Below are 15460 nucleotides of genomic sequence, written 5' to 3'. Positions count from 1 at the left end.
ACATGACACTGCAAAGTTGTAGTGCAAAGTTGAACCGTAAACCTTACCAGTAGTATGAATAAAGAAAAATACAACAAAAACAGTTTGATTCGACGACAAGGAGCCAGTTTTCAACTGGGACCGAATCTAAGATGTTTTGTAACCTAGTGAGTCAGCGTTGGCGAGGACGGGTTGAGCTAACACGAAAGTGGGGTGAGATCCGTAGCATTTTGCTAGTTCCAGAGGCTACTGGAGAACTTCTGTTGGACTGGATTTGGCATGCTAATTGTTAAATGTTGCCCGAAACGCCACTTTTTGCTGGAATAGGCCATCGTGCTAATGACATTTAATAATCCATCAACAAATCGTGTTTTATTGACTGTTGCTTGACGTAGATAACTCCAAAACAAATTCACTTTTAATCTGATAAAAGATTGGTGACTTTTTGGTTTACTTTCACGTCCGATGACTTTTTCAAACGTATACATTTCGCGTATTTACTAAAAATCATTTCTACAAAGTAACTTCAAGTTTAATTGAAATTCATACACAGATCATCAAAAGCATAACCGTAAAGATGACTGTTAATATGGTATAATTCCAGTAACTACTAGCCCCCCTGTAACTCATTAATTCCGGCTGTTTTTGCACTCTCCTTAAATTATCGCGATTCTTGCTAATAAAAAACTCGTTATCTCAAACTCCTTATAACTCAGGATTTCGTTTAATTGAACAATTTTCATCGTCCCTTCGAAGTTATCATGGTTATTATCATCATAATTATTGATCATTATTGATTCACTAACATTCGGCATAAAGAATTAATTATCACAGAAGCCAATGAAAATATAATATTTTTTAACATATAATATATTACTTTTAATAATTTGTTTTTTTAAAAACGAAAGAAACATGTTGCTGCAATCTTTCAAAGCTTACTAAAAAGATAAAACAAAATGCCAGCAGGATTTGTATTTGCCACAGATTCTCACTAACTGGGGTAAACCACGATTTTTGTTACATGCAGTCTCTGAATGGCAAAATTTAAACATATACACAAGACAGGTGTCCACATTTTTATAATAACTTTTATACGGATTCTATCTCTATTATACAGATCACTGTACATTTAAAAAATTTAAAATGATGTTTGACTTCTAATTTATGTCGTATCGTCCGTTTATTTTTTACAGGGCCGTTCTAAAAACACTTCAATTATGACAGCTTCCGGTATACACATTCGTTACTTTTATTATTGTTATGATAAATTCTGAATCCGGCCTAGGCTATAAAAGTTTCGAGTTATTGAGTTACTCCTATTCTTACTGTGATTGAAAAAAACCATTATGTCATTTTAAAAGTAGCCTTTAAGTCCATCGACTTCAAACCATAGCAAAATAGAAAACTTTATAACTACCTCAGCAAGTTTCTCTTCTCCTTTTTTCTTCTGATCGTCAGTGGCATCAGAGTCCCTTCCTTTCAGAATTGGGTTTTCATATTTCCTCTTGAATTCGGATACTTCACCTGAGAATAAAAAAACGAGATACTACTGATTTAGGAAGATACAGATATAGAGCAACCAAAATTTGGTATTTTCTCTGTATAAAGGAAAGATCTTCTGCATTTAAAACATGTAGAATTCTTCGTTTGCTTTCAAAATAGCAGTACAGGAATGGTTGTCATGGTAAAATAATTGCCACGGTTGAGATCAGAGTTTCGGTTGAAATCAGAGCCTCGGTTGAGATCACAACATCCGTTAAGATCAGAGCCTCGGTTGAGATCACAACATTGGTAAAGATCAGCGCCTCGCTCAATATTGGAACCAAATGATCCCTCTCTTCAATCTCATAGTCAATACACGGTGCATTCTTATTCTACATAGGTTTTTGCAGAAAAGGACTTATGGTCGAGGCTTCTAAACCACTTTTTCAGCAGATGCTTTCAAATGAATCAGAGAAGTGTGCCCAGGAAACAAACTAGGAAAATTTGAGATAGATGCCTCTCGTTTTAAGGGTTAGATGAAGAACAAAGAATGTAACCAAATATTATGCCGTTTCTTATTTAAATTCATGACAAAATCAAATTAATATATTTTCAGTTCACAACACTAATGTTCCAAATAATTTACGGAGCATGTCAAAAAATTTGAACAGTTCGGTGTTCTTTTTTAAAACCTCAAAAAAAACAACAAAATTCAACAGGACTAAACTTAAAGTTTTCTTCTACGGGATCCTCGAAGAGAACAGTAATAAAAACCTAGCAGATCTATATAAGTCTCTTTACTAGTTGCCCACTTCAGAATTCCACTCTGCCCAAAGGAGTTTTCCTTTCTATTATTTACCAAGGGTATTTTCATGAAGAGACAACAGGTCGTAGACATTGTAGGAAGGGATTCTTAATGTAGAATATAGACATTATCTGCTCAATGTAGAAGAGACAACTTCGAAAATATTAAGCAAAAACGACCGAAACATGTTTATCACATCACGGTATCATGTTGGAGGGCGCGAGAAGTTTTAGCAACTAAGTATGCTGCTTAACTGCATAGAATAACGCTGTGACGCAACTTTCAACAGAAGAAACAATTTCTGTGAAAGTTTCTCAGATAGGCAAAATTGGCAGAAAGATATTACAGAGGCTGCTTCAAAAGAAGTTATTTTAGGGATTATAATTTGAGAGACACTGCTATTATATTCTGAAAGTTTTTAGAACTTCTATAAACAATCAGAGAAATAACAATATTGTCTACTAGCGTGCTCGCAGAACTAAATCTAAATGACATGGCCCTAAAGAATTTCCACTTCGCCCTTTTGCTTGCTCTTTCCTGGCGCTGAAATGTCCTTAATGTCCTGTTTAGATTCTCAAGTGACAATGTGACCAATGTTGGAGTACTTTATAATTGTTTGGGAGATGAGCAATAGAAAATTTTTAAATAGGTGAGGCAACCCTCCGTCTTGGAGGCAAGGAGCATGCAAACGGAACAAAGATCTTATACGCATGCTCTCCGACTCCAGGACGGAGGGCACATCACTCAATTGAATATTTTCGCTCGCTTGTCTCCCCAACAAATAAGGGAAGTTAGTAAAACCCAGAATTCACTAGACTAGACTAATATGTAAGCCGTATTTTCAGTTCATTATACAAGGAAATTCCCTTTTTTTCTGGGAATTTGTTAAATCTGGATTCCACTGCATCGTGGAACTAGCAAACGAATAACTAGGCGTTGTTTGCTGCTGCCTAAGATCTCAGATAACTCATGGAATAAATTTGCTTTCAAGAAAGTCAAAAGTGACTAACCAGTACTTGATGATGCACAATATGTGAATAATATTTCGAGTAACCAAGATCAACACAAGCAGTAATTAAAATCAACAAACCTAGCATGGAACTGTTGACAAAATGGACGAGACTGAAGTATTCAAGCAGGTCGTTTTGGATTGGAGTTCCTAAAAGGCAAGTAATGTTTCTAAAATAACTCATGAAAGAAACCTACTGGGATTCCAAAATTAAGTCATAATTCTACAGGGAGTAGAGGGCAAAATCCAAAATGTTTGTGAGGTAACTCACGAACTAAGTAACCTACAAGGAATAGAAGGCAAAATCCCAAAATTAAGTGTTAATTCTACAGGTTGATAAATAGAAATCTACTGGGAGCAAAATTCAAAGGTAACGAGTCCCTGGAGGCAAGGCTTGAGTATTATTGCCCCGATTATTGGAAGCAATATATTTTGATAAAATAAGAAAAACGAGTATTAGCCCAAGAGGAAACGAAAAAGAGAATTAATAAACATAACCTATAAGTTTTGCATTGTCTATCAATAATACTGAAAATTAAAATGATAAGGAGCAAATAGACGAACAAAAACACATAATCAACTTCGCTACAAATAACAACTTTTACGCGCTGATTAAATTGGATTTCATCAATACCTGATATCAATATCCGCCTCTTTGTCTTGAGTAAATTGAGAGCCTCGTATGTTTGGTTGTTAAGGTTTTTAAGACGATGAGCCTATGAAGCGAAACAAGACTATCTAGAAACGAGCACAGTACACAATTATTGCAAACTCGATTACCCTGGCCGGTACAGTTTTTCTTTACAGCTTAAAATTTAATGATATTAAATTTAAAAAATGCCACAATGGGTAGAATATGGTATTAGAAGTGATACAGTTATCAAAGATGTCTATTTCACGGAAAATACTGACTAGAATAATTCCCGAAAAGGAGTAATAAAAGAACGGTATAAATACTTATTCTTCGTTTTAGATTAGGCTTTTAAATTTGAAATTCTACATATGCCGATTCTGCTACTTAAAGATTTCATTGGCGAATATTAGTGCAAAGCGAAACAAAGGTTCATGAAATGAGCTCAAAGACCCCCTTCCTACCCCATTCTAGAACATCAAAAAGCCTTTACTACAAAAAAATAAACGAACCTCGTCACAGATAAGCATTCCAACTTCTGATTTGTGTAACACAGAAGCATGCAAGCGAAATGTTTCGTATGATATGATCAAAACAGGAGTCGGAACACGAGTTCCTTGCTGTGACATAAATTGCTCTAAAATGGAAAGGCAAAAAAGGTGACGAGAAAGTATATCGGAACAAAATCTACATGGCTTTATAATCAGAGTAAAACATCTCGTAACAAATCTATGTTTAAATTACAATTTTAAGTATATTACGGTCGCCATATTGCTCAAAAAATTACAAAATGACCATTGTTCAAAACATTCTCTTTGTCTAGAACATGAACATATAATATAAACATTGAAAACCTAGTTTCTATCGTCTCAAAACACAATTTTTTTTTCATTTTTAAGGTGTAATCAGCTTTATTTCAAAAATGTTTATTTTTCTTACTTAAGGTGTTAATAGCTTTATTTCATCAAAAATATGTTTATCTTGTGCCAGAAAGAAATTCGTGATCTAAAGGTTGTTGCAAGTTTTATCAAATAAGCAAAGCGAAACAAAGAAACGATTCCTGACTCAAGCCATTTCTCCTCCATGACATCATTTGCATCAACAATTTATGTCAGTCGGTCGATTAAAGTGTTGTTAGCTTTATTACCATGTTATCGTAATAATTAGAATATTCTTATAATTATTGGTTGCATAACATGATTAAGAAATAGGCCGTCGATGCTTTGCAGTCTTAGAATGCATGAGTTTTGTGTTACTCAATCGAAAGTTCAATTTCTTTTCCAACTGCTAAACAAAACGGATACTTCGTTTTTCACAACTAAGAACATAACTGACGAAAGGTTTGAGAAGTTTTTAACAAGTAAATTTTGAAAATTGCTACCAAACAGTTACTGAATTACCCAGAAATCCCTTAATGTTGAAGGCCATAAAACCATTGATATTAGTAAGCAAGGACACCTTATACGTACTCAGTGTTTGGTCTATTTGATCCTTAGATCCAGAATCGATTGCGTTCGCCAAAACTCTCCGACCCAACCACTTTGCTATCTCGTTGTACCAATTCTGTTTAACAAGGAAAAACCTTTGTTATTAAGCGGAAGAAAGGCTAGAGAAATTGATTATTTTAGGGTAAGATTCTTAACAGTTTTGTTAAAATGAAAAACTGCATGATTTGGTCATTCCGGGAGGAAATTTTTGTTTATGCGTTCCTACGATGTAATTCGTTCTTTCAACAATTAAGGTATTCTGCAAAGACAAGCGGGTTCATTTTATTCGTTTTGAGAATCCAATAAAAAATAATAAGTAAAAACAACAGTTATCATTCTCTTTTGTAATATTTTATATTAGCAAAAGATTTAATTAAAATATAACATCGATTGAAAAACAAAAAATATTCCAACATTCTTTATTGATTTAGCTCTACTACACAATCTGAAAAAAATTTTTTTCTTAAAGTCACAACCAAGTAGAGAATACATAATAAGTAGCTGCTAATGAATATGGATATTCAAAAACATATAAAGATTTATTACAAACCTTGACCAAACTGGCTGGACAAACTATAATCGATTTTGATATTTCTGGAATTCCTTCATGGATAAAGGGAAAGCATTATTTTACATCGAATTTTGTTTTTCGATATCAGATTAAAGTTTTGAGAAAATTATTATTTGCAAATATCACACAAAAAATACAGAATATCTTACAGACTTGTCAAAGAAAAGTATAACTGCAAAAAGTAATGGAATTAACAGACAAAGACCTGCCACTTCAAAAGATTTCAAGGGATGAAAACTGGCAAGAATTGTCTTTTATAGCATATTTCATTCTTTTTGGTTGAGGAAATAACAAGATATCTTATGGTTTTTGAAACCCAAACTTCAAGTTCTTCTCCTTTTTCCGTTGAAAGATGCATTCACATCCACCCTTTTAACCCTCAATCGCTTCCAAAAGTCTTGGAACACTAACGTCAGTTTTCAAAGGCAAATTCAGCCATCCCCCTCTCCCCCACGGAACAATGTTGATTTGCTATAAAAAAAGGAAGGGGTTAAGGAGCACGCTTTTTCTTGTGGCTTGTTTGATATTTTTCTTTACTTTCAACATTGTTCAAAGGATTGGGTGTTCAAAGTAATTCGGCAGTGATTGTAGCTTTTTAATGTTTGACCTGTTCTCGAAATTTCAGTAACCACATCAGTACAAATAAAAATTAAGTGTGTTGAAGGTTGATGAATAAAATATCTATATGAGTTTTCAACACTGAGAAAAACCTTTCGATGTTAACTTTCGCATATTCACCAATGTAGAGTCAAACAAAAAACGTGAATTTTAATAACACTTGCCTTTCTTACTTTGTCGCTGAAAACAAAAATAAATCGTAATTCAATTTGACATTCAAACCATTTAACGTTGGGATTTCAACGTTGGGGTTGGGATGTCAAAATCAACGTTGGTACTTAGTTATGAGTACCGGAAGAAATGAAAATGTTTATTTACACGTAAAAATATCTTTTTTGTAACGATAAAGCTCTTTTAATCAAACTTCAAATGTTTTCTCAATCTATAAGATTCAATTCAACTTTCAACGCATACTGTTAAATTATATAACTTTTCAAGGAACGGTAGAGTAAGGAAATAGTGGTAAAAAAGCTTTTGCCACAGCGGTCAGATCTTTCTGTGACTTTCTCGTATAAAGAATCAGAATCGAGTGAATTCAAATGTTTTCGTGACAAAAAAACAAAGCTGGCTTTAAAATGTTCTTTAAAATAATCTCAGTGCAGCAACATTGGCCACTTTCACAGATTGTGTCTTTTAAGGAAGTTTCAATTCCGATATGTAAATAGTCACTGTTTTCCAGTAAAATATGTGTGTGTTGGGGGGGGGGCGGTTTGTAGGGCTGCTTTTGCCCCTTTATCCTATGCCCAATCCTACGAGGATGGCTCGGTGTCTAGAGCCGCCGATTACAAGACAAGACAAGACAAGACAAGACAAGACAAGACAAGACAAGACAAGACAAGACAAGACAAGACAAGACAAGACAAGACAAGACAAGACAAGACAAGACAAAGACAAAGACAAGACAAGACAAGACAAGACAAGGCAAGGCAAGGCAAGGCAAGGCAAGGCAAGACAAGACAAGGCAAGACAAAGACAAGGCAAGACAAGGCAAGGCAAGACAAGACAAGACAAGACAAGACAAGACAAGACAAGACAAGACAAGACAAGACAAGACAAGACAAGACAAGACAAGACAAGACAATTCTACGATGTAAATTTTGGATACCAAAACATATATAAGCAGCCTTGGCAAGAAATAATTTTCCACATACACTTTTAATGTTTTCCACGGAGTATAATGTTTAAAGGGTCATATCACAAAATCACTTACCAAAAGAGTGTATAGGAGGGTTATACATTGCAGTGTCTTGCCAAGACCCTAGAATAGAATTAGAGTGACATTCAAAAGCAGTCTTTTTACCTACATAAGGCGACATAACGAGATGAATGGGACAAATATCACATGAAATGCAAACAATTTTTGGCGGTACAAAGCTTCGACAAATTGGCTTGGAAAAGCAAGCAATTTAAAACACATTTTACTTTTTGTCGGACACAATTTAGAGTACTAAACGTCAGAATAACAATGGAAATAATAATGATCAGAGAATCTTAGAGGATATAGCCAATTGAGAAGCAACGTTTGTTTGGGTTTTGCAAAGGAGGAAAGAGAATTACAAATTACACTTATGAGAGGCAGGAAAACACTATTTCAGTTCGAATTATGAAATTTGCAATCAAATTTTACATGGATGCACTTTCTATTAAAAATTAAGTTGGGGAATAACTTCCCATAATAACTGTTAAAAGTTATGTTCACTAAAGGTTAGGTTAGCAATACAAATCAATCTATTTCGTACAATTTATTGTCTTCGATAATAGGTTGATACTAACTGGAACTTCTCTCTGCATTATTAATAAGAGCACTGTTTGTCAGAATGGCCCTTTACAGGAAGTTGAAGCGATGCTGAAAAATTACCTGTTTATCAACTGTCAATATCCTTGTCAAAACTTTCCACAAAAAACAACATAACTTACAAGGTACCTACCATTTCATCCGCCATTATGCAACCAAAGTTATCTGAAATTCGTGTTCCCGTCACACAGTCGTACATGAATTTAACACCCTAGAAAGGGACAATAATGGAATAAATTACAGGCTATGTTGAATTTCGAAACAAAGTGATACTATCTTCAATATTACTAACCAAAAAATTATTTAGACCAGAAGGTCTTCTCATCCTATATGTGCTGCTTTTCTTAAATCGACTGGATAACCCTATAATTCGACTGCATTTATTTTCAAGTTTAGCTTGTTTCGTACCATTGAAATTTCGTTTCATTGCCAACTCTGTTGAGGCCATCTTAGACGAACATTCGATAATTCGATCAGATTTTGTTCTCCCTTGAACATTTCGTAATTGAACGCTGACTGTGTTGAGCAAAGATATAAGCTAAAATGCATATTGTCATTTTCTTGCGTAGAATATTCCTTGTTAAATTTTGCTTGGAATGTATTGACAGATCCATAACAGTATTTAAACGCTTTTCAAACGCCATAAAAGATTGCAAACCTCGCGTTGATGTGGCCTAAGCACATTTGACAAAACAGGGTCCACCACAACTACGAATAAAAACGGAAAATTCTCTTACACAGACGACAAGCGGTAAGCGAAATAGGTATTTACTAAAAAACCATTTAAAAAGATCTATTTTGGTACAGCGAAATCGTTTAGCTATGGCAACAATAATTCAGTGACATTATTTTGTGTACTTCTCAAAAGTCTAAAAAATTTATTTATTGACTTCATTTGTACAAAATCTTCTTGGTGCGGCAAAGAAAACGGCTTCTACAAAATTTAAATAGAATGAACAGAAAAACTTGACGCTGAAAACTGCTTACTAAAGAGCACAGTTGTCCTGCTAACCAACAAAGATGATTTCAATAGCTCATCTCGTCACATTATTAAACCTTTAAACGTTATCTAGGATCCAGGCCCTTAAGCCCTGATACTGTTAACACTTGCTTGCGACCCACTCCCTGATGGAGAAAAGTGTTACGTGGCTAACAAATCGCCGACAAAGTGAAACAGTGACAATTGCTCTATTCATCTGACTGCTTTCATTGAAAACAATAGAAACATGTTCGACTCACCATGAACTAGTTTTTGGTCTCTGTGGAGTAAAAAGGAGAACAAATTATATTACTAAATAAATTGGTACAATGCTTAATCAAAAATTGGAGCTTTGACTTGATGAGAAATGGGCAAATATAAAATATTCTTGAATTTTAGTCTTTAAAAGGGGAAAAAATTTGCATAAAGCAAACATAATCGGACCCAATGAATAAATGTTTGCTCAAATGCTAAATTTTTTCAAAATGGTGTGCTTAAAATTGCACGATTCAGTTAAGAAACGCAGCTGACAGTTGATATCAAAATTCTTGAATCTCTGACAAATACTTAACCTAAGTTTAAAAATCTTATAAGGGCAAAAACTAAGGGTTTTTCGCTTCTATAAGAGCTTGTAAGAAATCAGAAGAACAATTAATTCATTAGCATTTATTCATTTCAGAAATTAACGCAGAGATTTGGAAATTTGAAAAGTATCCTTGAAGTTGCATTTCCAATTTTGCTAAAGCAAATAACTATCCATTTACACTAGACAAAGTAATGTTTACACTTTAAAACACTTTATAGCATTTGCAAAATTTTTTTTGGTAATATTTCTATTTTTTTTCTTTTAGGTTAACGAAGCTGTTTTGTAAATATTCTTAGTACAAAAGGTGCTGTGGTTGAATTAAACAAGACATTGTACAACGGGTCAAAAATATGTTGCATATATGATGTCTCGCTCAGCCCTCGAGGGTATCTCTCTACAGGGAAAAATTTTTGGTCTTTTTTCGAGTAAACAAGCATTCAATATTACTTCAGCAACTGATAAAAGCATAGGTGCAATAGAGGTAGTAGTTCTGAACTCTTTTCCCATTTCAAAAAAATAACCTTGAAACAGCATAAATTAAACGTTTAACATAAAGCGATAAAAGGAAGATGTCACAAAAGATAAAAAGACAGGAAATCACTTTGAAGGCCTTGATACTGACGGGACAGACAAGAAAGCATGGATCAAAGACATTTGGGTAGACAAAGAAGAAGATGAAGTTATACTATCAGCTTTTCAAGCATTACCATTGTCTGACTAATATTGTCTGTAATAAGATTTTTAGGGCTTAAATTAAACCATTGACTCCATCGCCCCTGTTTAGACTCTATTTCAGTTTTTGTATTGGAATTGTTCAAACTACCCTACCTTAGACGTGTTTTTTGGGTGCGAAAAATTGATAGAGACTAGTGGATATTTTCTATGATTCACCTTTCTGTTGGCAGGTTTTTCAACCTCTCATTGTCTGCACTTAAAGGTAGTGTTCCCTTACAGATTCAGTTAAATGCACCATCATTAAAGCAAATGATGAAATGCAGACATGAACACCGTTGCTCTGCGATTTTATTGGCTTAGACCAAGCTATGTGTGTCATGATTGGTTTAGACTAAGCTACACCCTTCCTTCCTCAAAGCATGCTACTTGAACAGATACTTTACTAACTGCAAGAAGAAACAACATCACTTACTCTGAGATATTTATTTGATCATGGGCAGAAATTTCAGGTGGGATGTAAAGAACAAGAGCTCCATCAGCAAATGGGTCATGCAAGCAGCATTTCAAAACTTTTCTTCGCATTCCTAGACTTTTTGACAAACCAGATCCTTCAAAAGTGAAGGATTAAAAAATTAAACCATTTATATCTTACTTTATCAAACGATCATATCAAAAAGGTGTTCTCCAAATATTCAGTAAAATTGGATATTTCAAACCTTCCCAAAAGAATTAACCTTTTTCTCAAAATCACCAAAATTAAAATTAAAATTAAATTAAAATTAGAAAAATTACAAAAATTAAAAAGGGTTTTATAAAAGGGAAAATACTCAAGACATTCTAAAACCTTTTTGTCAAGCCTTCTTGTCTAAAACCTTCTAAAACATACTTTTTTCTTGTTTCGTTTTTGGTAGGCTAAACTTTCTTTCAAGCTTTCTTCCAACATTAAGGGGGAACTTACGAATAACAATTAAAACAGTCTTAAAACAAGCAAAACTCACAAAATTATACCTTGATAGCTAGCCATCGGAACTTTGAAAGGCTTTGATAAAATACTTCTAATGAGTGTCTCCTGAAAGCAAAATTGCTTAAGATGAAAACAATGATGCAAAAACAGATGTTAATGACCCCTTCAACATAGTGGGCATTATCTTAAAAAAGGACATCCTTTCCCAACTTGTGTAATTTCAAGTCACTCCTAATGTATACTAACATTGTTTTCCAAAGAGTAAAAATACAAAATAATTGTTTGTCGTTAATTGTCTATCCTTGATCATTGTAAAAGAAAGGTATGATTTAAAATCAAATATATTGAAGATGAATATGATGCTTGCTCCACTGGTTATTTTCCAAACTTTGCATATTTTCTAATCTTTCACAAAAAAATTGTTGTGACCTTTCTTATGATATAACATATGATATCATCATGAGGTTGCTCAGATGAAATAAAGCTATCTTAGCTAAAAACTCACATCTTTGTTATTTCAAATTTTCAAAAATAACTCGTGAATATTCATACACTGAACAACTTACATGACTGGAAATTTCTGTGGTCTCTGTAGCATCTGATTTCTTTATAGGTGTGTTAATGGATGTTAGTGGTTTGCGATAAACTGATATATAGAGAGAACTGTTGTGCACTGCCTTTTTATTAATCTGTAATGGAACATAGTTAATTATTAGCAAAAATGATGGAAACCTAAGAATACTTGAAAATCCAAAAAATGGCTGCAGATAAGCATGGATTCTGCATTGAAAAACTGGAAAATAATTTGGCATAAAAATTTTTTTCAAGAAAGATTGGTTCAGTAGGCATAACGAAAATTCAATGCTCTAACAAAATCCTCTGTTGAGTGTTTATAGGTAAAAAGTCAACAAAGAATGAAAATTGAGGAAAATGACATTAAGGTGAATCCCATCTTTAGGCTTTCATAACTAGTTCAATTTAAAGGCATTGAGTCATGGTAAATAGAACTTCTCTATAGGGGGTCATTTGGTTTCGGCTTGATCGCTGCTGTTTCATGTGATATTTGCATCCGTTGTTGACAACTTGCTATTGATGGAAATTTTATTGTCAATCAATTTGAGGTGAGTTCATGTGACCAGTTCCAGGTCAACCAATAGCATTGCAGTCATGAAAATCATGACTCAGCAGATTTTGGCACTTAGGTTATACCCAATCCATTTTATCACGACTCAGTGCCTTTAAATGAGGGTAAAAATTCTAGACAAAAATGTGTTAACTCATTATTCCTACTATGTTTTTCATGTTTAGCTCTAGTTTTCATGGAGCATAATTGTACATTAATAATAAATTATTCATTGAAAATATATCTTCACGCCAAACTAAATGTGGACATCAAAGACAAAATTATATTACCTAACTGCTAAAACTAGATACATAATTACCCTTATTCAACACCTTGACATATATAAAATTTCAAGTATCCTCAGGAAGGATAACAACTAAACATTTTAAACAAAGAGTTCCAACTTAGAATTGTTCTGTTCTACGTTCCAAAGTGTCATTATCTCTAAATAAGTTCAAGAAAATTTATTTTAGGTAAAACTTAACAAAATGATTCAAACTTTGACATACCATGCCATGAGATGAGTCGTGAGCTTTTAAACTAGATCTTTTCTTATCCTGACAATCTTCATTTTCACTCTCCTGCTTCCTCTTTCCAAAAAAACTTGGTGCAGAGCTCCTTCTCTGTGAAATCAGATTAATCCTTTAAACTAACAACGATAACATGCAAAGGATATTCTAGAGCTGATAAATGTAGCTGCATTGATAAACGAAGCAAGTAAAGCACATATATAACAGTTTTTATAATATGAAAATAGGCAATGTGTGGCATTTTGCACATCTTGATTACTTTGCTTGTGCGATGGTGTGCAATGTGAACTGCTTTTTTATCAGCCGTTTCTCATTCCTGTTGTCAAGAACTATACGGTGCTGCTTTTAAGGAGACATTCTGTGTTAAAAACTGAACAGAAACCAACGCAATTGACGGAGTAACAGTTCTTGTCCTTCATTAAAGATGTTAGATTTAACTAGTTAATAAATTTTCCTAGAAGTAATTATAGAATCTTTTTGCAATCATTTAAGATATCTGGGTTGAAAAAAAATTCAATTGCTCATAGAAATTACCACCCATTGTTGAGAAATTACCATGCAGCATCATTGACCTTGGTATCATCATTAACGTAGCGTATATCATCGTGGATATTCTTACCATTCTTATCAAAATATCATTATCAAGTGGGATGAAAGTATAAGACTAATCATGAAAAAAATCTAGAAAAATTTGATCTTGCTTTCAAGGGCAAGGTTGCTAATGATTACAAATTCTAGATACACAATCGGAAAGATCAGTTTCACAGGAATGTTTATATCATGGTGGCCTCTTCCATATTGTCTTCCAAGGTCTTCTTGCAGGCTATTCAACTTTGTTCCTTACCAATAAGGTTGGAAACTTTGCCTGGGACCTGCCTGCCAATTTTTCCCATCCCAGTCAGTATGGGATTCAGTTTTATGAACAATCAGATTGACTTTCTCCTAACAGATTTTAAGTTGATAGGGAGAGAGTAAACAATGAAATCATAATAAGAACGATCCCTATGAAAATGGAATTTATACGTTTTTGAATATTACTTTGTTTTTTATCGTGAAAGTAAGAACAACAATAAAAAGCACAAGTCACTTCACAAGACAAGCCTCACCATTCTCGATCCGCAGTTTTTTGCTTCAAGTGCAGGATTTTTAAGTAAGATATCGGCCAGCAGGTTCCATGAGTTCAACAGGTTTTGAATTAAGCCGTTGAAAATATCCTGATGCCATGCATTCGGGTGCAATTACCGAATGACTGCTTTGAAGTAGGCCATATATTTACCGCGCTTTTTCGATTGGTGTGAAGAAATGCCCGGATACTTCATGTAAAACTAAACTGAAAAATTAACGGTTGTGGCATATGTGGCAGGGATAAAAGAACACTAGAATGATTCGATACTGTCGAGTCTGCTTTGAGATCTTCTGGGCTTATAAAACTTAGAAATTTTTAAAACCTCAAGCATGAACAGTGATTCTTCGTTCAGTATCTCTTTTTAAGGACTGCGTGAAGTATAAGTGTCCTAAGAAAGACCTATTCTCTTGCCCGCGTGCAGATATTGAAGAGGAAATACGCAGGCTACCTATTTTCAGAATTTATTTGTTTCATCAAACAAATCAATATCGATTAAGGTTTTGTTTGTATTTGTGTTTCTGCTTGTTACTCTCTTAGTGTCCGAAGGTGCATAACTTTTTGGAACTGCTTATCAAGCAGTGCCCAGATAACCAGGTCTTTCCTCTTAGGCAACTTTCCTCTTACACGAGACCGGTTCCATTTGGAATCGAGTGCTAAATGAGCACAGTTAGGCCTTCCGTTTACACGGGACCCGTCGGAGCCGTTCGAAATGGAACTGCTAGCCGTACTAATACGGGATCGCTTAAAAAATGTTCCATTTGGAACATCTGAAAACCAACACAGATAGAATATTTAAGCAGTTACGTGATAATGCTCTAGAATTCTGATATCCAATCCAAAATAATTGCAAAAAACAATGGATATAAAGTCCTTTAATATTGATCTAGCTTTATGCCTACAGTTGAAAATACTTTTATCATCTTGTGATTTGCAGAACTGTACGTTAATAGAGCCAATGTGATCTAGCTAAAAATAAAGGACCAGATAGATATGCCAAAACAAACTCGGATGGATTCTGTTAAGTCTGGACAAAAGAGACAGAAGGAAGTTTGCAAGTTTTTCTAACACAGTGCTTTCTTAGCGTCCTGTTCAGGTCGTTG

General features: G+C 34.2%; 1 protein-coding gene across 1 annotated transcript in view; it reads right to left on the bottom strand.

Annotated features, from left to right (window-relative positions):
- The window catches only part of LOC135694797 (DNA repair and recombination protein RAD54-like), a 30078-nt gene extending 15520 nt beyond the window's left edge, over window positions 1-14558 (bottom strand). The window contains exons 1-16 of the mRNA XM_089109723.1: window positions 14341-14558; window positions 13214-13327; window positions 12148-12270; window positions 11626-11686; window positions 11090-11225; window positions 9617-9636; window positions 9036-9085; window positions 8511-8588; window positions 7793-7840; window positions 6747-6762; window positions 5944-5996; window positions 5376-5469; window positions 4419-4543; window positions 3910-3991; window positions 3357-3425; window positions 1397-1503 (exon numbers count right to left, since the gene is read on the bottom strand). Coding sequence (XP_088965849.1) covers window positions 1397-1503; window positions 3357-3425; window positions 3910-3991; window positions 4419-4543; window positions 5376-5469; window positions 5944-5996; window positions 6747-6762; window positions 7793-7840; window positions 8511-8588; window positions 9036-9085; window positions 9617-9636; window positions 11090-11225; window positions 11626-11686; window positions 12148-12270; window positions 13214-13327; window positions 14341-14343 — 1179 coding nt within the window. The 5' untranslated portion in view covers window positions 14344-14558. The remainder of the gene's footprint in view (window positions 1-1396; window positions 1504-3356; window positions 3426-3909; window positions 3992-4418; window positions 4544-5375; window positions 5470-5943; window positions 5997-6746; window positions 6763-7792; window positions 7841-8510; window positions 8589-9035; window positions 9086-9616; window positions 9637-11089; window positions 11226-11625; window positions 11687-12147; window positions 12271-13213; window positions 13328-14340) is intronic.
- Between the last annotated feature and the right edge of the window lie 902 nt (window positions 14559-15460).

The sequence above is a fragment of the Rhopilema esculentum genome, chromosome 8 (genome assembly GCF_057945365.1).
Source record: "Rhopilema esculentum isolate cy_ngs chromosome 8, ASM5794536v1, whole genome shotgun sequence".
Lineage (NCBI taxonomy): Eukaryota > Metazoa > Cnidaria > Scyphozoa > Rhizostomeae > Rhizostomatidae > Rhopilema > Rhopilema esculentum.
This window is presented reverse-complemented; position numbering and strand designations above follow the sequence as displayed.